General features: G+C 41.6%; 1 protein-coding gene across 2 annotated transcripts in view; it reads right to left on the reverse strand.

Annotated features, from left to right (window-relative positions):
- Nucleotides 1–12,660, reverse strand: part of YTHDF2 (YTH N6-methyladenosine RNA binding protein F2) — a 29,374-nt gene extending 16,714 nt beyond the window's left edge. The window contains exons 1-4 of one of the 2 annotated variants that reach the window (XM_004377023.1): nucleotides 12,125–12,660; nucleotides 11,600–11,624; nucleotides 10,948–11,027; nucleotides 6,387–7,973 (exon numbers count right to left, since the gene is read on the reverse strand). In XM_004377023.1, coding sequence (XP_004377080.1) covers nucleotides 6,387–7,973; nucleotides 10,948–11,027; nucleotides 11,600–11,624; nucleotides 12,125–12,151 — 1,719 coding nt within the window. In that variant the 5' untranslated portion in view covers nucleotides 12,152–12,660. The remainder of the gene's footprint in view (nucleotides 1–6,386; nucleotides 7,974–10,947; nucleotides 11,028–11,599; nucleotides 11,625–12,124) is intronic. The other variant, XM_023732043.1, reaches the window with a different exon arrangement.
- Nucleotides 12,661–21,373: the final 8,713 nt, after the last annotated feature.

The following is a 21,373-nucleotide window of genomic DNA, read 5'->3' on the forward strand; positions in this document are numbered from 1 at the left end:
GCCCTTCTTTCAGGACGCTGCAGAAAGAGGCATTTTTATCTACCTACAAAGCAACGAAGGTGATGAGTAATGCAAGAATTTCCTCAACCTTTTGCCAGAAAGACAAGTAAATTTATCTGCAAGAAGTAGACATACGTGGCCTTAGAATTTTACAAAACAACAACAAAAAAAAAAGTTCAGGTTTGCTATCTCAATTAAAACAGGATGGGCACTCATTAGCTCTAAAGAGACAACTTAAAACAATGGTGGAGTGGGGAAATACCAAACAGAATGAACAATACTACCAAGGTTACTTATTTCCTAAGGATTTAATAATAAGAAAACAATGTATCTGGCTAAAGTGATTTTTCTTCCTCTCTAACTTTTGTATCACTAAAACTTGAAAAAATTTTTAAGGTTAAAATGGGGCCAAGATAATTACTTCAAACTTATTCAACAAGTGGCTAAATGCCTAAATTAAAGGGTTAGAAAGAAGAAAAAAAGATAGCTGTAAGGGGAAAAAAAAATTTTTTTTTTTTTTTCCACAAAGAGGCTCACACTAAGAAACACTTAGGCCAAAAACTACAGGAAAACTTAGATTTAAAAAAAAATTATGGAAGCATTTCTCTTATTTAATCTTGTCTAAATTCTTTTAAGTAGTAAGTCTTTAATGAGGTCACTGGTGGTTCAGTGGTAGAATTCTTGCCTTCCATGCGGGAGACCCGGCTTTGATTACCAGTAACGCACCTCATGCGCAGCGACTACCCATCTGTCAGTGGAGGCTTGTGCACTGCTATGATGCTGAACAGGTTTCAGCAGAGCTTACAGACTAAGACGGGTAGGAAAAAGGGCATGGCAATCTACTTCTGAAAAATTAGCCAGTGAAAATCCTATGGATCTACAGAAGATTCTATAGAAGACTCCTGATCAAAAGGAGGAAAATGGAGAAGAGAATTTCAAATTCTCATGGAATCCAGACTTTCTAAAGTCATGGAAGCTGGATGAGCCCCCAAAACTGTTGCCCTGAGATAATCTTTAAATCTTAAATAAAAAATATCCTCTAAAGTCTTTTTAAAACCAAAAAATAATTTAGCTTAATTAGTAAAGACTGTCTCCTTTGAGCACTGTGCTCTTTTAACATCTATCTATGAGATCAAACTGACAACGGCAACTCCAAAGATTAGACAGGAACCTTAGGGGACAGGGAGTTCACATTAATGGGGAAGGAACAATTCAGAAAAGGAGGGTGAGAATGGTTGCACAACTCGAAGAATGTAATCAATGGCACTGAATTGTACATGGAGAAATTGTTGAATTGGTGTATGTTCTGCTGTGTATATTCTCAACATGAAAAATAAATTTAAAAAAAAGAAAGAAAAATAAATTATATTTTTTTAAAAACCTCTGGATTACAACAGTACAATCCACAACAGGTCATGGGCACAGAATCGGGCAGCATTTTGTACCTCTGTGCAAACGGTCACCATGAGTCAGGGGCTGACTGCTCGGCAGCCAACAATAACAGCCGTTTAGGTAACAATTTTCTCGTTAATACTTACACAGCAAATGTATTTAAACACAGTAACTACCTGTATACCCAATCTGCCCCAAGACTCACTGGGAATCCACCAATCTTTTTTGTCATCCATGTCCTTCTGGCCTCAAGTCCTTTCTAATTTCTTACACATAATAAATATTTAGGTCAGAAATTACAGAACAGAAAACAATGACCTTTCCAGAAGGACCTTTTAGTAGTATCAATACTTCTCCATGAACCTCAGATGTTACCTTGGGCCTGCTAACCTTCTATCCTTGATTTCTCTGGTTTAGAATAAGAATAAACTACCCCAGGTATGAATCTCCTCTACAACATACTTAATAAATGCTCTTTAACCTTTACTTAAAACTCTCCAGTGACTTAAAGAACTCCATTTTTAGTTTAGTTAGAAAGTTGTCCATTTTATTTACAGAAATCTTCCTTCCTATAATCTCTATCCATTTGGTCTAGTACTGCTTTTGGCATGGAGAATAAAACAGCTATCCTATTCCCCCTTTGAATTCTCTCTTCCAGGCTAAATTCCTTACCCTTCACTTCCTATTGCCTTCCATACAAAGGTTACATCAAGGAGGTCCTCCATCCTATCTCAAATTGCACCTTATTCCTTTCCCTGTCCTTTTAAACTAGTACTTTTCTTCTTACAAACTTTGTACCTTTCTCAGTAGATTCCTTCCATATCAAACGACTTCCATTAACATTTCATTCAACTCTCTCCTAATCTCCAAGCTTCATTTTTGGGAAACCCATTCCGGGGAGACCAGAATTAAGACTTGATCTTGAACTGTATCGCCGGAGAAAGATGTGGCAGTCTGCTTCCATAAAGATTACAGCCTTGGAAATCCTATGGAGCAGTTCTACTCTGTCCTATAGGGTCGCTATGAGTTGGAATCGACTCGATGGCAGCAGTTTTGGTTTTTTGGGGTTTGAACTATACACAGGACTTCCTATTCCTCTTCTATACAATGTCACAGACTTGGCCTTTCTGCACCCATTTTCACTCTTCCCAAAACACCTCTATCTTCTATACATGCTTCAAGGCTCAGCTCAGAGATGACCTCTTCCAGGAGATTCTTCTACGACCAAGCTACCTACACTCCACGCTGGCTTAGGAAATCTCCTGCAAGCTTACAAATTGGCACCCTGTGTACATCTTGAGAAAACACTTTCTATTTTGTATTGTTATCTGTCACTAATGTAATGTAAAGCTTCCTGATAACACACTTCTGGTTTCTCTGTAATATCCAGCATAATCAAATTATTCAAAGAAAACAAATAATCTCATCCCTAAATATTATAATAAAGCTTAAATATATCCAAAGACACTCCAAATCACCATTTTTAGGCCTTCTACTTTAAAATAGGAATAATTTTAGAAGTATTTAGGAAATCCTGCTGTTTCCACTTAAATAACAATACTTTAAAAACTACAATCTTAAAATGTTGCTACCATAACCATACCTTCCTACATCTGTATCTCTCCCTACTCTCCATTAGTTTTCCAGTTATTTCAGAAAAATTATTTCACCCAAGGGCCTGACTGAGTCTAATATTGTTCTGGGAGGTTTTAAAAGACTCACTCCTTAGTCCCCTCGACTACACTACTTGCCTGTATTACTTTTTTTAACCTGTAGTTAATTAAAAAACAAAAATTAAACAATTATTTTATGAGATTTATAAAAGACATATCATTAACGCAGGGAGTAGGGAAAGGTTCTTAATTTACTGTTGCCTACTGCTGAATAACAGCTGCACAGTAATTCCCTCAACAAAAAAATGAAAGGAGGGAGAAGTAAAAGGCCCACATGGCAATAGATAGCACGGCAAAGACCTTCAAAAAGCACATACCCTTTGAGCCAGCAATACCACTAAAGAACAGATGTGAATCAATATTTATATAAAAGCATGTTCACTGCAGCATTGTATCAGTTGGGAAAAAAAAATAAAGAAGCTGAAGTATTCAACAATTATCGTTGTTAGGTGCCTCCAAGTTGATTCCGACTCACAGCAACCCTACAGGACAGAGTAGAACAGTCCAGAAGGCTAAAATCTTTAGTGGAACAGATTGCCAGGTCTCTCTTCTCCCGAGGAATGGCTGGTGGGTTTCAACTGCCTACCTTTTTTTAGTTAGCAGCCAAGTACTTAAGCACTGTACCACCAGGGCTTCTATTCAACAATAAGAAATTGGTAAACTTTAAGTTTATAACAGAATGAAGCCATCAAAGCAAGTGATGTCACAAAAGAATATATAACAATTGGGAAAAAGTTCTAAATAAATACAAAAGCAGGTTACAAAACAGTATCTGAAGTATACAAGGTGAACTACACTATCAACGATGTGGCTAAAAACTGCTGGAAGATTCAAACTGGATATATCTAATGCCTAAAGGTTCTATGATATTAAATTAGATCATGTGACAGAACAAGGCAGTAGTAACACTAGGTAAAAATGACTGTAGCTGTGTTGCAGTGTGTTCTGCCAAATTACATGCCCAATCTTAGAACTTTAGAACAGCCATGACATCATCCTCAGGATGAAGTTTCTTAAAACATTTCCCTACTTATTTATTGAGTTACCACCACCAATTGGCATGAAGATTTTTTCCAATCTTGTTCATAATACAAAGGCAAGTGCACAAACACTCCACAGTACTGAAGTGTAACCCCTCAATGAGCTATCAATCTCATTCTCATTAAACTTGCTTGGTCTTCAAGAAGGTCTAATAAAGACTGGAAGAACAGTTCACAGTCAGTTATGTAAGGACTTTAAGGATAACAGCAGGCAAAAGAGAAGGTAATACTGACTGAAATGGTAACTGGGCTTAGAAGCAATCATAAGGACCTTCCTGAAACCCCAGCAGCTCTTCTTACAGAAAATAAACCAAAAGATAATTTGACACAAACATAATCAAAGCCTTTTAATTTTTTTTTTTTTTTTTTTTAGTGGTTTGTTCACCACCCTGAGAACAATTAGGATACTCACTAATTGAGTCTTTATGGACTGGTTTTGCAAAAGAACCGTTAGCTTAACAAAGACCCTAAGCCTTGATTACTGCGCTCACTCTATGAAAACATTAAAAGGGTTGGTCAATGCCAACATATGAATCTCACACCTACTTATGAAGCTCAATTATCATTCTCCGAAGCCACTCAAGTGAATCTAATCCAAATACACACTCGATTAGAAGCTTATATATGAAAGTGAGCAGTTCTAACCTAAGTTTCCCCACTGGTCCTAACACATATAGGTTTATCCTATGTAGTAGGCATTCCTAAAAAAAAATTCCTGTCTTTGTCTTACTGTTTTTAATCACAAGATGTACAGGTAGGAAAGACTTTGCAAAATGAAGGAAAGCAGACTCATAGTAAGTATAGATATTACGTGTGTTTCATGTTCCAAGTACCTGGATGTCTGTCACACATGTTGATAACCTGCTATGCCTCAGAAGACATCTTTAGAGTCCTTCAAAAAAAAACCAGTAAACTATCCTTTTCCACGGGATTACGGCAGATTTTAAATTAAACTGTTAAACTCTGGAGAGGGGTGTTTAAAGGACTATCAAAAAGGAGAAAGTTTTTCTGACAGCCAACTTTTCAATAATCTGGCTTTCTATCCCCAATGTTTTTCATGTCGTGTCAATTTCTTATTCATCTGTACATACTAAGAGATAAGATGGCAACCATCCTGCTTTAGTTGAAAGGCTATGTACCTCAGAGTTACATGTTACAGAGATGATCTACCAAAGAACTCTCCTATTGCGGCTTACAAAACAAAGGAATAAGTTTTCATAAGTTAATTAACGGTTCTTATAACAATGAGTGTCTCAGATTCTAGACCAAATATCAAAAATCCCTATGACTGCATGATAAATTTAATGAAAATATATTTACATAAGCTTGTTAGGTTTTACCTTGTATTTTATAATTGAAGCTAAACAGTTCAGAATTCTCTCAACAATTAATGCAAAAAAATTTTTTTTCCTGCCCACCTTTCATCTACTTCCTTTCTGTATTTAAGTAGGTCTAAATTCTAATATACGATCTGTCCCAACTAGTTTTTTAATCATCCTCTTATGGTTTACATGCATTCAATACCCACAAAGTAAGCACTAACCCAACTGTTTCAAGTAAGTTCAACTCTTTAGTTTGAACCCATTCTCCATTACTCCACCCAAGATTTGTGGAGATGGAAATAACACTTCTTCCCACTTCCTACAAAGGAAGTCAATAGAAAGTGACCTTTCAGGAATATAATATTAAGGGCAAGAGAACAGCATTTTCTGAGTTTTCCAAGGTTCATATAATAAACATTAAACTTTTATAATGAGAAGGCTTGGGATAAAACAAGCAAGCTGAACACCACCAAAGAGCCAGGAAAAAGCCTCTTAACACTACCGGTTGTCACAGGCAGGTAGAAAAGCCTGTGACACATCAACTCTTGAAAATAACCACAATACCCGAGTTAAGCCAAAGGTTGGTTAATGCCAACAGAGAATTTTCTTCCTGCCATATTATGGCCTCAACCTCTTCTCACTTTAATTTCCATAGTTCTATCATTTCAAATATTCCCTTTGCATTTCTTTCATTCTTCACCTCTTTCCGTATTATGTAATTTCAGTTTCTCTGCATTGTTTTTCCTTTCCTTCAATTTAAGCCCACATTTCTGCCCTCTACTGTTCCTACATTCCTTCATACTGGAGTTCAAACTGTAAGACCAATTATATTTCCACAAATCCTTGAACTGTTAAGCGATAGCTATATTATTTACAGAGCTTTTACTAATGGTTTACATTAATACCTCTCCTAATTCCTCCTCCTTGCCTAAAAATCTTAAGAATGGTAAGCTGGTTACCTTTTTAACACTTTCTTCTTCCTCTTGGCGTTTCTCATAGTGTGAGAAGTCATCAAAAATGGAAGTGGTGTGCTTGTAGCTGGCTATGATTTTCAACACCTGCTTAGCCTTTTCCAGAGGCACTTCTTGAGTGTCCCTGGAGTTGGTCACTGGTTTATTCTCGTTGTTCTCTAGACGAATGTGTCGCAGTTGGCTATTGGGAACGTCCTTCACAAAAATCCACCTGACATCAAAACGACCCTTCCATTTGTCCTGGGACCACACACCTGCACATGTGTTGTAGTCCACAGCAGATTTCATTTCTGCAACGCCACAAAAGTGTCCACTGCCGTTGACACTGAAAAGTAAGTAAACGGGGCCTTTCCCGTTCATGGAGCGATAAGCTGCATCCAGTCTCTTGTTACCATGCTCTGTGCTACACCAAATATTATACTTTATGGAACGGTGGATATCGTCCTCAGAGTAGCTCTTAATGATGAAAACCCGGCCATGTTTCAGATTCCAGTCAAAATCCTTGGGGTTATAGTTATTAATGGATCGCAGCTTCTCCAACACTGGATGGGGCTCTGAAGGAGCAGATCCAGAACCAGCCTGAGACTGTCCTACTCCATTACCATCCACCCCATTATGACCAAACCCACTGCCACGGTTCCGAGGTGCTACCCAGCGGGCTGGCTGAGCTGCCTGTTGCTGGACTGAGAGCTGGGCAGGCTGTGGTGGAGGTGGGGGCAATGGCTGTGTCTGTTGCCCTACTGATGCCTGAGCCACTGGTGGGCTATTGTTAGCCTGCTGACCTAGAGGTTGGGGAGACCCCTGGATTGCCTGCTGACCTATATTCTGAACCAAAGCCTGCGAGGGGGCTTTTGCCACAGGACCCTTGTTATCCCAAGTTCCAATGTCCATGTTATGCTTTATAGGAGGTGGTGGAAGACTTGACCCTGCAATGCCATTCTTGGTCTTCAACTTAGGTTGCTGTTTTGCAGGCTTACTAGCAATATCAGCCCAAGATGCTGGTTTTGGAGGAGCAATGGTAGCTGGAGGCAAACTACTGGAAGCCACGATGTTACTAGTAATAGACCCACTACCAACAGCAGAACCTACAACTTTTGGAACATTGCTTGCAACTTCCGTGCTACCCAACTTCAGTGCTGCCATCCCTTGGTCTATAGTATTCATGCCAGGAGCCTTATTTAGGGTCTCACTGGCAAAAGCTGACTGTCCATCAATCATGGCTCCACCTAAGGAGCTAGGTGCGTAAGCATAATTGCTACTGTATCCAGAGCTCTGAGTAGACTGTCCCTGAGAACTGTTATTTCCCCACGCTGAGAAGTCAATCCCACTGGGAAAGAAATTAAAACCATGCTGACCAAGAAATGGAGTGCTACCTAGGGCTCCTGGTTGCCCAAACATTGCATCTGGTAGGAAGTGGGGTTCTCCGTTGCTCAGTTGTCCATAAGAAGTAAGATAGGGCATGGCTGTGTCACCCCCAGTAGACCAAGCAGCTTCCCCTAGAGAATAGGAGAAGCCAATAGAGGGGCTGTAGTAACTGGGTAAGTAGGAGTCTGACATGGCAGTATATGCACTATTCTGTGGAGGCAAAAAAAAAGGCAAATAAATTAAAATTAAACAAAAATAAGTAAAGTAACAATTAAGACATTCCCTCCCCCAGCTGTTTCAGCCATTACTATGAAAACAGAGTGGCACATTTCAGATGGTCTGTTCCCATAAAGTCGCTGGTATTGAAACTGTTTAAACGTTTAAAGTTAAACTGATATATACTGATATACCAAACCCACTGTCATCAAGTCAATTCCAACTCACAGCGACACTACAGGACAGAGTAGAACTACCCCCTAGGTTTCCAGGCTATAAGCTTTATGGAACCAGACTGCCATACCTTTCTCCTGTGGAGCAGCTGGTGGGTTTGAACCGCCACCAGCCTTTTGGTTAGCAGCGGAGCTCTTAACCACTGTGCCATGCAAGGCCCTTATATGCTGATATATGGGCCTTAAATTTAGCATTCTGATTCAGAAAAGGGAGAACCTGGTATTTCACCTACAATGTAAGTCTTGCTCTACAGAAGTGTTGATTTCAATTAAAATCACTCTCTTTGGATTTAAGGAGAATTTTGGCAGAATGGAGGAGTGTTCAAGAGTTTCCTCCTAAAACGCACTACAACAGATCAAACAAGAAAAACAAAACAAAAAGAACTGGAAGTTTCGTGATCTAGCTCAAACATTTAAGATCTAGCTCAAACATCTGTGCAGCCATTCCTCAACCATAAACCAAAAAGGTTCACTACATCCAGTTTAGAGTGTTAGCCTCCTGGCAAACCATCTGGGAGAATCAATAAATGATACTAATTAAAACTGGAGAGAAAATACATAGTGGTTTCTAGAGGATTTAAAACTAGGAAAAAAAAAATGTTGCTACTTGGTTTACTTCACTTATAAAATTAATGACTATAAGCTGAAATGCATACCTAACTTTTCCATTAGAAACAGGACTATAATTCTAAAAACACTGTCGTCTTTATCTTTTAGAAAAAAATCATCCTAAATAACTACCAGGAACATGAACTTTTAAGTCTTCACGTTAGAAGACAGATTACATTCAAAAACCTCAATCACTCTTGAGCCGAACAGTATTTTAACTTTTTGTAAACTCTATCGCTCACACAATAATCCCTTAAGTGAGAAGTCAGAGTTATACAAAGTCGGTCTCTATAGGTGTACACACAGCACAACTAGTACTCTATCTCCAAAACCGTTTGGGTAATCTAAGAATCCATCAACTAAATAATAGGAAGTTGTGTCCTTAAGAAAGATGGATGACCACGACTACCTAAGCTTGTATTACACCAAGCCCAACAGTACCTCTCCCTAGCTACTAAAACACAAGAGTAAATTTTTCAGCTAATGCAGTTTGATAAAATGGTGGTGGCTTTTCTCTGCCAATTTAACTTTTTTCTTTAAAAAGAGTTTGGTGTTTTCACACATATCCTCTCAAATTTCAGCAGTCTGTTTCTTGAAGATAATATTAAAAATGTAAACCAATGGATTAAGCCTGAAATATTACCCCAACATAAGGGAATAAAAAAATTACTAAAAAGTAGGTGGATTACTCCGGACTACATCTACTCTGTACTACAACCACAAAGGACAAAGATTATCAAGCTACCCTTCTTCCTCTACTCAGCCAAGATGTTGGTATTTCCTCAAACTTCTTTTTTAAACAGACATTTAAGCTTTGGCTTAATAAAGAGAGAAAAACCAAATGCACTTAACATCACAGATTATGCCAAAATAAAGCTGAATGCCTACACCTAAACTGGCTGGCTGCCACATTACACAATATTTTACAAGAACTACCTAGAATTATGTTTCTAAATGCACCCGCTATCACTGTTAAAATGATTATGTAAGTAAACTGATTCAATAGCAGGAACCTATTAATAGTTCATTCCTCTATTTTCTCCCCCCCTTTCCTGATTAACTGGTTGTCTTCTGCAAAAACATCTTTTCAATCACTTGCTTAGGTGGTTTCTATTCTTTAAACACAGAGAATTTTAAATCGGGGATCTAAAAGTTTTATGTAAAAATCAGGTTCAAATATGGGCATACACTAATATATCAAGCTACTTAAGACTACAAACTATAATTGATACAGCGTCTGTTCCATAAGCTTCTTCATCTTTTAGGATATTTTCTATCGTGCTTTTGGTTTATTAATCTAAGGAGTTATTTTTATTAGCTACAACTTTGTGGCTGTTTTTGAGACCCAGAATGATAATATAAAAGAAATGCTGAATCAAAACAAGTTTCTACACGCACAGGCCATATTAGTGTATAAACTTACGTGCAACTAGTCTCTGCATTCGAAGACAGATTACATTGCAAAAACCTCAATCACCCTCGATCTTACTTTAGTTTGTGCTGAAGAGTATTTTAACTTCATTTAATTTCATTTTTGTAAATTCTACAGCTCACAGAACCCCTTAAGCGAAAAGCCAGAATTACATAAAGTTGGTTTCTACAGATGTAGATACAGCTCAACTCAAAATAGAGTACCCTGATGCCAAAATAGTTCTGGTAATCTAAGAACCCACTAACTAGTGAACAAAGGAAAGGAAGAAAACTAGTTTTGCAGCACTGATTAAAGTTCAGGTGATTTTATATTAGTGCTTCCCATCACACATTAATCCAACTTCCCTAAGGGTAAAAGTTTTTGGTAGTGAAAATTCAGAATATTTAACACTGGAAAGTACTTTTAAGTTCTGCACTACTATATTCTCAGCAAGGAGGGAGTATGATCACTCATACAGGTGTTACTGTCAGTACACTATAAAACGTTATCAGTTATTACCTCAGAATAGTGTGCTTGCTGACAAGAGAGATGGGATCTTAACAGTCTCTGTAACATTTGTAATAACTGTTTTATAAGACATTAGCAAGTATTAAGAAAGTCACCCTCTGAAAATCAGATTTGTTGAGATAGGGCAGAGAAACAATATTAGCATACTACACCCTTTGATCAGACATGTAAATGGTTAACTACTCACGGGCCTTGCCTGCGGACTCAAGTAAGGTTCAAAATCATCATCATTTAATCCATCCTTTTGATGTACAGATCCATTTTGTACTAAAAGGGAAAAAACATCAAATTAGGAGTGTCTCAATCCTACAAATTCCCTCCCAGATTAATTTATCCTAACGAGAGAAAAAAACCTGATGAGTTAACAAAGCAAGTAAGTTTGAATTTCAAAAGGATACAGACAAGAGTGAAAGTTGAGCAATATTAGTGAAAATGTCTCCCTCAACCCAGAGAAAGTTGATCTAAAAAAGGTTATTTTATTGGCTCCTCTAGATTCCAATTCTTTCCCGCTTCCCCTCCCCCATCACATGTGAGTACTTCCAGAGTGTGATCCACGAGTATGAAAAACAAAGGCCTTCTAAGACCTACAGGAAACTAAGGACCTGGGACATTTCAAAACCGAATCCACCCCCACCCTTAATGAATTACTCCTGGTTCACTACAACGCTGTTCGCCAGCTGCACGAACACATCAAGGGGGTCAAAATACTTAAGAGTGAAACACCTGCGAACTAGGCGGCTTACGAAAGGTCCTCTCCCAAGGGCGCTTCCCGGAGACCCCGCCCCCACTACTCGGCATCCCCCGTCCCGGCCCAGGGCTACCGGTGGAGCTAGGCTCACCTTTGTTTCCTTGACCTTTTGGTCTCTGCGGGCGAAGGTAACGTTGTCGAGCAGCAGGTTGTCCGAGGAAGACATGGAAAAGGAAAGAAAGATTAAAGCACGGCCCGATAAGAAAATAAAGGGGCAAGCCTGAGAAAAGCCATCAGGAATGGTGGTGAGGGGGTGGTTAAAAATGGGAGGCGGGGAAAAGCGCTAGGCCGGCAGAGCTGGGGAGAAAAAGCGGGGGCCGCGGCAACAACAACGAGAGGGGACTGGGGCTTCAAGGAAGGGGAAAGAAACAAGGAAGAAAAACGAGGCCCGATGAGGCGAGGGAACGCGGCGCGGCCGGTGGGCTCCGAGACCCGTGAGGAACCAGGGAGACCGGGCGGAGGGTGAGGCGCTGGGCGCGGCCAGTCTGAGAGACCCGATACCCGGCCCGCGAGAGGCGTCGCCTCGGCTCGACCCGGCCCGGGGCACCGGGCCCGGGCCTAGTTGGGTTCCCTCCCGCCTCACACAATGGCCGAGGCATGCGGGCCGGGCCTGTACCTGCTCCAAAAGGCTGCTGGCCGACATGGCTCTCGGATCCTCACGGGTAGCGACGGCAGTGGACTCTCCTCAGGGCTGCGGTGGCGGCGGATGAGCCCCGGCGACAGGAGCAGGCGGCGCGGCGGCGGCTTTTGTCCCCTACACTCGGGGGCCTTGGCGGACGCAGCAGAGACACAGCGCGCGACTCAGGCTCCGGCTCCGACTCGACGACGCTCTAGCCGAAGCGCTCAACGCCCGTCTCTATGCTTTTACGCGCGTGCCCGCCCCTCGCAGCCGAAATAAGAGCGCCGAGCGGCAGAGGCGCACAACGCGCGCGGCGCGAACGCTGACTCTCACTTTCACTCACACACGCGGAAGGGGCTTCGCGCGAAGCACCCCGGGAAAGAAGAGGCGGGGCCGCGGCGCCCCCTGGTGGACCGGAGGAGTGGGAGCTGTGCACGCAGGACCTTCCCGCACCCACCGCCTCCGGGTAGGGGCCTAGGAGGGCGGGGGGTGGCCAGGGTCGCACCACGAGGTTTTGATCAACACCTAGAGAGAAAACCTACAAAAGCCGGTTTCTAAGTGAGGGAGCGGCCCCTGGAGCCCGACAAACCTTAAAATAAACCTACTGCCCAGCTGCAAATGACACCTCAGCCCCGTCTGGTAGGAAACCTGGAAAGAAAGGGGTCACAGAGCCCTCAGGGAAACTTCTTGGGGGTCTTGCCCTGGGAGCGAGGCTCCCACAGGGGGCCTGGTCACCTTCCTCTGCTAACAGAAAGTCTATTAGCTGACTGCAACAAAGCTGCCCAGAGGGGCAAAAATATACGCAAAAAATGGGTTCCCCTGCAGGAGATTCAATCCTTAGCACTGCAGGGAGAAGAATCTACAATTCCTTTTTAGGGAAGTCGCTGGCCCGCGTGATGATCTGTTAAACTGTGAACTTTAATTCCAAGAAAAATACACCTCACACATCTACCCAAAATTTTACATGTACTTTTAGGGAGCCCACAGAACCTATAAATCTGTGGACCTCAAGAACTGAAAGGAAGGGAATTAGCAGTATTTAATACCTGCTGTGTGCCAGGCTTTGTTACTAGGTGCTTTCAGTCTTCAAAACAGCTGTCAGTCTTTTTTTTTTACAGCTGGGGAAATGGAAAGGTTAAATAATGTGCCCAAGGCCACAAAACTATTAAATAGCCAGGTTCATCTGACCCTAAGAGGAACATAATAGTGTCCTTCCACCCCCAAGGGAGAAATCCTGTATTCAGAATCCAGAGAAGATCCAAAAGATGGGCAAAAACATTTTTAATCGGAGGCAAATCCAACTTACGCAGGGACATCTGATCCCAGAATAGCCATCTCCTAATAGCTTTTGTTATAGCAAATAGCAATAAACAGATAAATAATGCACTATTAACTGTCAACCTGATACTCATCCACCCCCTGGATTCAGAAGGCTTTGGAGGACTCAGTAGTAAAATAAATAATAACAACATCTTGGATTTTACATCACATTTTGCTTGGAAGAGCTGAAAGCATTTTTTTTTTTTTACTCAGAATCACAATTACAGTTGGAATGAATAAGGTTAGACACCCAGTGTGATAGGCTTTTAGTGAGACAATAAAATGTCAAGTCTCAGAGCATGGATCCCACCTGAGGAATAAAAGAAACCTAAAAATACTTTTCCTTCTTTTTTTTTTTTTTTTTAGAGAACCAGTTAACCCCACGACCCAAATCTATATGTAAACTGTGTAAGCAGTTGCCTGCGCTTACCCTGGGAGGCAGCATGGTATAGTAAGAATATTAGGCCAGAAGTCATATTCTGGGAGGGAATCTAAAATACTTGCCTCCCCACCAGATTTGTAACATCAGGTAAATTACTAATCTTCTCTGAGATTCCGTCATTTGATAAATGGGATACTAATATCTACTCAACCAAAAAAAAAAAAACCTGTTGCCGTCCAGTCGATTCCAACTCATAGTGAACCGATAGGACAGAGTAGAACCGCCCCATAGAGTTTCCAAGGAGCAGCTGGTGGATTCAAGCTGCTGACTTTTAGGTTAAGCAGCTGAGCTCTTAACCACTGCACCACAAGGGCTCCATCTACCTTACAGGGTCATTGAAAAAGAGGAAGACCCTCAAGAGATGGATTGACACAGTGACTACAACAATCGGCTCAAACATAGCAAAGATGGTGAGGATGGTGCAGGACAGGGCATTGCTTCATTCTGTAGTACATAGGGTTGCTATGAGTCGGAACTGACTCCACAGCGCCTAACAACAACAGGCTACTTAGGAGTCCTGGTGGCACAGTGGTTAAAGAGCTTGGTGCTAACTGAAAGGTCATCAATTTGAACCCATCAGCTGCTCTGGGGAAGAAACATGTGGCAGTCTGCCTCCATAAAGATTATGGTTTTGGAAACCCTAGGGGGCAGTTCTACTCTATAGGGTTACTATGAGTCTGAACAGGTTTGATTTGATTTAACAGGCTTATTGTAAAAATAAAGTTAAAAAAAAAAAAAAGACATTAAAGCAGAACTGGCATAGTGTAAGTTTCTTTCCTATAATTCCATTAAGGGATGGTAGTGAAAATTACCTCCTTCCAATAATATCTTCCTGGTGCCTAAAATTTTGATTAGTTCCTTTGGGATCAACCACTGTTCTCTGGAGTTCCCATTTAAATGCAAATACCATCAGGGGAAGGATGATTCCTAAACCTGGATTAGTTCACCAGATTGGCTTTAACAGGAGAAAGAAACCTGAAGAAACCAAACACACAGACTGATATATTTTTCACTGGGAAGAGGGAGGGGGAAGTCTTAAGTGTAGAGTATCACTTTAAAGAGACAGACCCTCATAGTTTGGAGAAAAGATACTATACTGGACATGGATTAGGTTCTTGTTTCAGCTCTGCCACTGGATGGAAGAAGCATTCAAGCCCTCTTTCAACAAGTATTTATTGAGGGCCAGATAATGTGCTAATTGTTGGGGAGTCTTAAAACAGATCACCTCCCCCTGAAATTTATAGACTAGTCAGGGAAACTGACAGTAAGCAAATAGTCACTCAGACATTTAATTACAGTTGTGAAAAGTGCAATGAGGAAGTACAGGCAGACCTAGTCTAGTCAGGGGTCTGAGGAAGTGTTCTCTGAGAAAGTAAGTTTTGGCAGAGGCCTAAAGGATAACCAGAAATTGGCCAGGCAAGAAGGGAAGGGAATGGAGGGAACAATATGTGCAAAGGCCCTAAGCAAGGAAGGAGCTTGGCACTAATGAGGAACTGAAAGAAGGCCAACATGACTGGTGCATAATGAGAGAGAGGGTGGCACTAGATGAGACTGGAAAATTGGGCAGAAAGGACAAAAGTAAGGACGTTGGTCTTTAGCCTACAAACAACTAATAAAGGATTAAATAGGAGAGTAGCATGCTCATGTTTATGTTTTAAGAAGTTCTCTCTGGTTGCATTGTAGGAAATAGATTTAAGAGTTTTGGAAGACGGTAGATTAGGAGTTAGAAGCATAGTGCAGGAAATCCAGGCAAAAGATAATGGTGGCAGAATGCAAACAGAAATCTGTGCACCAATGTTCATTGCAGCACTTTTCACAATAGTCAAAAGTTGGAAACAACCTAAACATCCATCAACAGTTGAATAGACAAAACGTGGTATATAGATACAATGGAATACTACTTAGCCATAAAGAGAAATGAGTCCTGATACCCGCCACAACATGGATGAGCCTTGCAAACGTTATGCTGAGCAAAATAAGTCAGTTGCAAAAGGACAATACTATATGATCTCACTTACATGAAATAAGCTAATATATAGAAACCAAAGATGATTAGTGGTTACTGCAGATGGGAGGGAGGGGGAAAGCGAGAGCTTTTGCTTAGGTGGCATTGAGTTAATGTTAACAGTGGGGGTATAATTTGGAAAAGGATAGTGATAATAGTTGAACAACATGAAGAACATAATCAATGTCACTGAATTATGCATGTAGAAACTGTTGAATTGGCGACTGTTTTGTTATGTATATTTTCACTACAAAAAAGAAAAAGATAATGGTGGCGTAGTCTAATATAATAACAGTGAAGGTAGTTGATAGCCAGTGCAGCCAGGAGCTGCTTGTTGTTGTTGGTAGGTGCTGTCGAGTCAATTCTGACTCATAGCGACCCTATGTACAACAGAATGAAACGCTGGCCAGTCCTGTGCCATCCTCACAATCATTGTTATGCGTCGGTTGTTGCAGCCACTGTGTCAATCCATCTCCTCAAGGGTCTTCCTCTTTTTTGCTGACCCTCCACTTTACCAAGCATGACATCCTTCTCCAGGGACCCATCCCTTCTGATAACATGCCCAAAGTATGTGAGATGTAGCTGCCTAGCCATTATCAAACAAAACCTTAAGCGATAGCACTGGGCGTGGCTCAATTAGCAACTGCTCAGACCAAGAGGAACCTGCCCCCTCCTGTCCATTGTCCTCAAAGCACTGTGTGTAGCTCAAGTCAGTCAAACCCAGTTTACTAGCCTACATGCCAAAGAAAAAAATGCAATTTGTCTTACTGTGAGTGCATGCCATGATAACCTATGTAGTCCATAATGTTTGTATGTACTTCCATGTGAGAGCCGGTGTTCTGGATTGAACTGTGTCCCCCAAAGATATGTGTATCGGTTTGCTAGGTCATGATTCCCAGTATTATGTGATTGTCCACCATTTTGTCATCTGATGTGATTTTCCTATGTGTTATAAATCCTATCTCTATGATGTTAATGAGATGGGATTAGTGGCAGTTATGGTACTGAGGCAGGACTCAATCTACAAGATTAGATTGTGTCTTAAACCAATCTCTTTTGAGATATAAAAGAGAGAAGCGAGCAGAGAGACAGCGGGACCTTATACTACCAAGAAAGCAGCGCCAAGAACAGAGCCCGTCCTTTGAACCTGGGGTCCCTGCACCTGAGAAGCTCCTAGATCAGAGGAAGTTTGATGACAAGGACCTCCATCCAGAACCAACAGAGAGAGAAAGCCTTCTCTTGGAGCTGGCACCCTGAATTTGGACTTATAGCCTCCTATAGACTGTGAGAGAATAAATTTCTCTTTGTTAAAGCCATCCACCTGTGGTATTTCTGTTACAGCAGTGCTAGATAACTAAGACAAATGGTATAAAATGTTCTGCCTTCCTTTGTTCAGGGAGCTTGATTGGAGATATACACCTCCTTGCTCCCTGCCTGCACACTTGCAATGAACACTGTTCTTCCCTACTCACCTCAGTGTGTCTTTATTGACGAGAAGTTGCACTGAGTAGGACCTGCTTTGGGTAACAAATTCAGATTCTGGTGACCTAGATGGGACCAGCGCTACCCAACTCCTGAGGTTGCCTCCGGCCAACAGGAACTGACCACTTCTCCCACGTACACGCCAGTAATCTTTCTCTGGGGGAGATTCATTTTGGCCCTTGAGGCCAGAGCTGACCTCGGACCCCTCGGTGGCAGACTATGTGAGGAGGAGAGAGAATGGTGCCTGGTGCCCCGGGGAAGAGGGAAAAGACTCACTTGATGAGTACAGAAATAAGTCCTATTGTTCAGAAAGTGGATAGACTGTAGATCTGGTAATGTTTAGCCAGTGAAGTTCAGGTCAAACACTTTCATTTTGAATAGACATCTCTGACTCCAGGTTTGGTATAGAAATAAGTCCTATTTGTAGAAAAGTAGACAGACTGTAGATTCTGGTAATGCTTAGCCAGTGAAGGTTGGGTCAAATAGTTTTAAATAAGCGTTCTGTAGTTATAGGTTTTGGTACCATGGGAAATAATTTGAGCATTCCAGAATGTAGTCCTCTAGGGTGTATTTTAAAGAATTAGTCTTATTTTGGATATGATCCAATGGAAAAGTCTAAAGTGAAACTTTTTTGTAACAACGTCTGGCCCGAACAGGAGCTCAAGGACGGCAAATGCTGGCTTGAGAATGGACCCTTATATTATAACACTATACTGTAGTTAGATTTGTTCTGTGCTAAAGAAAGTGGGGTGAGAAAATGTATGTTGAAGCTTTTATGTCATGGTAGCAAAATAAGAACTTGCACAAACAATGTGAAATCATGGTTCCAACGAAGGTTAAAACCCCTGTTTTGTCTAGTCCTCCGGAACAGGAGGTTTTAACTGGAGGTCATAAACTTCCCCTTTATCCTGTAAACCCTTTGTCAGCCCCTCGGGCCTCTGGTGCTGAGGTGCTGAGATGCTTTCCCTGGTGCATACTCAAAGCAGCGCCCAATTTGGTCCGGGGGCCCCAGAACCCTCAACAGGTCTATACCTATTAAGGCAACTCCCTGTGCTAGGTGGAGGAGGTTAGATACCACCCCCAAGCTATTTTTGTGGTTGGCATCAGGAGCAGGATTCTTTGCAATGGCTCCAGACTCATGGAAGCATGGGACTTTGTGAGAAGGAACAAAGGGGCTTGGAGAGCAAAATTTTTTATCCTTAGATGGTTACTTTGGTTGTTGTTACCAGTAATGGCTGAAGGGAAGATTATGCTGCAGCTGAGGGGAGAAAAGCCTGGGCAAATGCCAGGCTAGATAAGCACGATGATTGATAGAGGGCCAGGGTCTACTAGTTCCACCCAGCCAGAGGCCTAAGGCCACATGCATATGAATGGAAAGATAGTTAAGGTACAGAGAAGACTAAACTGGAATGTTTTAAAAGGGTTATTTGTTTAGGATTATGCATTTACCTGAATGTACTATGGATATTGAATGTTTCTCCTACTTTGTGTTGTAAGGGAGACCTAAATGTGTGGCAGAAGTGAATACTGGGTATTATAGATTACAGAGAGCATGTAACTCCGCCTTTAGCCAATACTTAATTGGATATGCTAAAAGGGGAACTAGGATTTGCCCAGAAGAAACACAGGCTTTTTGTTTCAAGCCAGTAGCCCTGTGAATAGAGTGGGGGCTTAGGTTGAAAACCTGAGCCCCACCCAGATTTGCATTTGAAAAGACATGCAGAACCACCCAAAACTGCTCAGAGAAGGGAAGATTTGCATTTGAAGGAAGAACTTACAGGAAAAAAAAAAAGTGGCTGTTTTGCTTTTTCAATTTCAAACAAGCAGTTTGCTGTTGGATGCACTGAGGCAGGAAAAGTCAGTGTCCATCAGAAGGAGCCCACTTCCAGGACTGGAAGTTAAAGGAAACCAGAGAGCTGATGAAGCCACAAAAGCAGTGGCCAAAATGCAATCATGATCTGCCAGTGTGGCTTCCTTGATACACCAGATAGAGATCCCAAAAGAAGAAGACCCAGGGTATTCAGAAGACCTCAAATGGACTGAAGAGTGAGGAGCCACTCAAGATGTAGGAAACTGGAAACGTACTCCGCAAGGAAAAATTCTAGTTCCTGAACAGATGTTGTATCCCATTTTGAAAAAAGCCCATGCATCCTCCCACTATGGACATGAAAGGATGTATGAATGGGTAAGACAGCATATATTAAGCACTAAAGTTCATTCCACCATAGACAAAGTTATCAGAAGGTGTCTGTCTTAGTTATCCAGTGCTGCTATAACAGAAATACCACAAGTGGATGGCTTTAACAGAGAGAAATTTATTTCCTTACAGAAAAGTAGGCTAAAGTCCAAATTCAGGGTGGCAGCTCCAGGGGAAGCCTGTCTCTCTCTGTTGGCTCTGGAGGAAGGTCCTTCTCATCAATCTTCCCCTGGGCTAGGAGCTTCTCTGTTCAGGAACCCCAGGTCCAAAGGACACGCTCTGCTCCTGGCACTGCTTTCTTGGTGGTATGAGGTCCCCCTTGTCTCTCTGCTCACTTCTCTCTTTTATATCCCAAAAGAAAACAGCTCAAGACACAATCCAATCCCATAGATTCAGTCCTGCTTCATCAACACAACTGCCGCCCATCCCCCCTCATTAGCATCATAGAGGCAGGATTTACAACACATAGGAAAATCACATCAGATGACAAAATGGTGGACAATCACATAATACTGGGAATCATGGCCCAGTCAAATTGGTACACACGTTTTGGGGGGACACAATGCAATCCATGACAGTGTCCCATCTGTATTAAAAAAAAATCCACAAACTCATCATCTTCCCTCCTTCCCTGAAGTACAGTACTAAGGCCCAGGGCCCAGAGAAGATTGGCAACTAGATTTTACTGAAATGCCTCACACCATTGGAAATTACAAGTATCTTTTAGTTTTTGTAGATACCTTTTCCATTTGGGTTGAAGCCTTCCAATGTAGAACTGAAAAAGCTAAAGAAGTAGCTAAACATCTTATACATGACATCATTCCACAATTTGGATTACCTGCTTCCATGGGAAGTGATAATGGACCTCACTTTGTAGCTAACATAACTCAAAAACTTGCACATTTCCTGCACATCAAATAGCTACCACATGCAGCTTGTAGACCACAATCCAGTGGGAAGTTTGTAAGAATGAACCAGACACTTAAAAGATACATAGCAAACGTGTGTCAAGAAGCAAAATTAACATGGATATGAGACAGATAGGGTTAATTGTGCTGGCAGAATAAAAGAGCTTTAAAAGACTACCACCTAGAAGTTGGGTAAACAGGAACCACATCCTGTCAACATAAAATAAGGTTAGAACAATCTGTGAATTACCACTTCTTCCTTAATATTTTTCTAGTCCCTTTCCCCTTCTTACAGGCTCCGCATGCAAAGAAGAACAAAGTGTGACCGCTATTTTGGCCCACCGAAGGCGGCAAGGTAATACAGAAGATCAGTGCGCCTGCACCATATCCCATACCCCATAATAAGTGATGCTGAGAGCTGCCGAGGGGACTCTGTCTTGAATATCAGCAGGTTCCATCTTGGATTCTAGATGTGCATGCAACCTAATTAGTATGCACTACCATTCCAAGGAGTACACGCCCCTTCAAAGAAACCCACTAAATATTCATTGCTCTGTTGTCCCCACTGAACCCATATAAGCCCTAACCTCGCTCCTCCTTTGGAGTCAGCCCCCGATTGACTCCTTTTACTTGTCACAAGTAAAGTAAACCTGTTAGAGTGGAACCCAGAAATTGTCTCCTATACGTATTCTTACAAAAGAAAGACAAGGATCCATGGAGTCCGGAGGGCCTCCGTGCCCTCGGCGGTAACAAATAGAGGCCCTCCCTATAGCCTTGCTTAGGGTTAAGGTGACTCCCAGAAGCAAACTCAGATTAAGCCCTTTTGAGCCGGTCTATGGGAAGCCCCTCCTAAAAAATCATGGGCTGACAAATGGTGGCCATTTAATGGTAT

This window comes from Trichechus manatus, unplaced genomic scaffold (assembly GCF_000243295.1).
Source record: "Trichechus manatus latirostris isolate Lorelei unplaced genomic scaffold, TriManLat1.0 scaffold00048, whole genome shotgun sequence".
Classification (NCBI taxonomy): domain Eukaryota; kingdom Metazoa; phylum Chordata; class Mammalia; order Sirenia; family Trichechidae; genus Trichechus; species Trichechus manatus.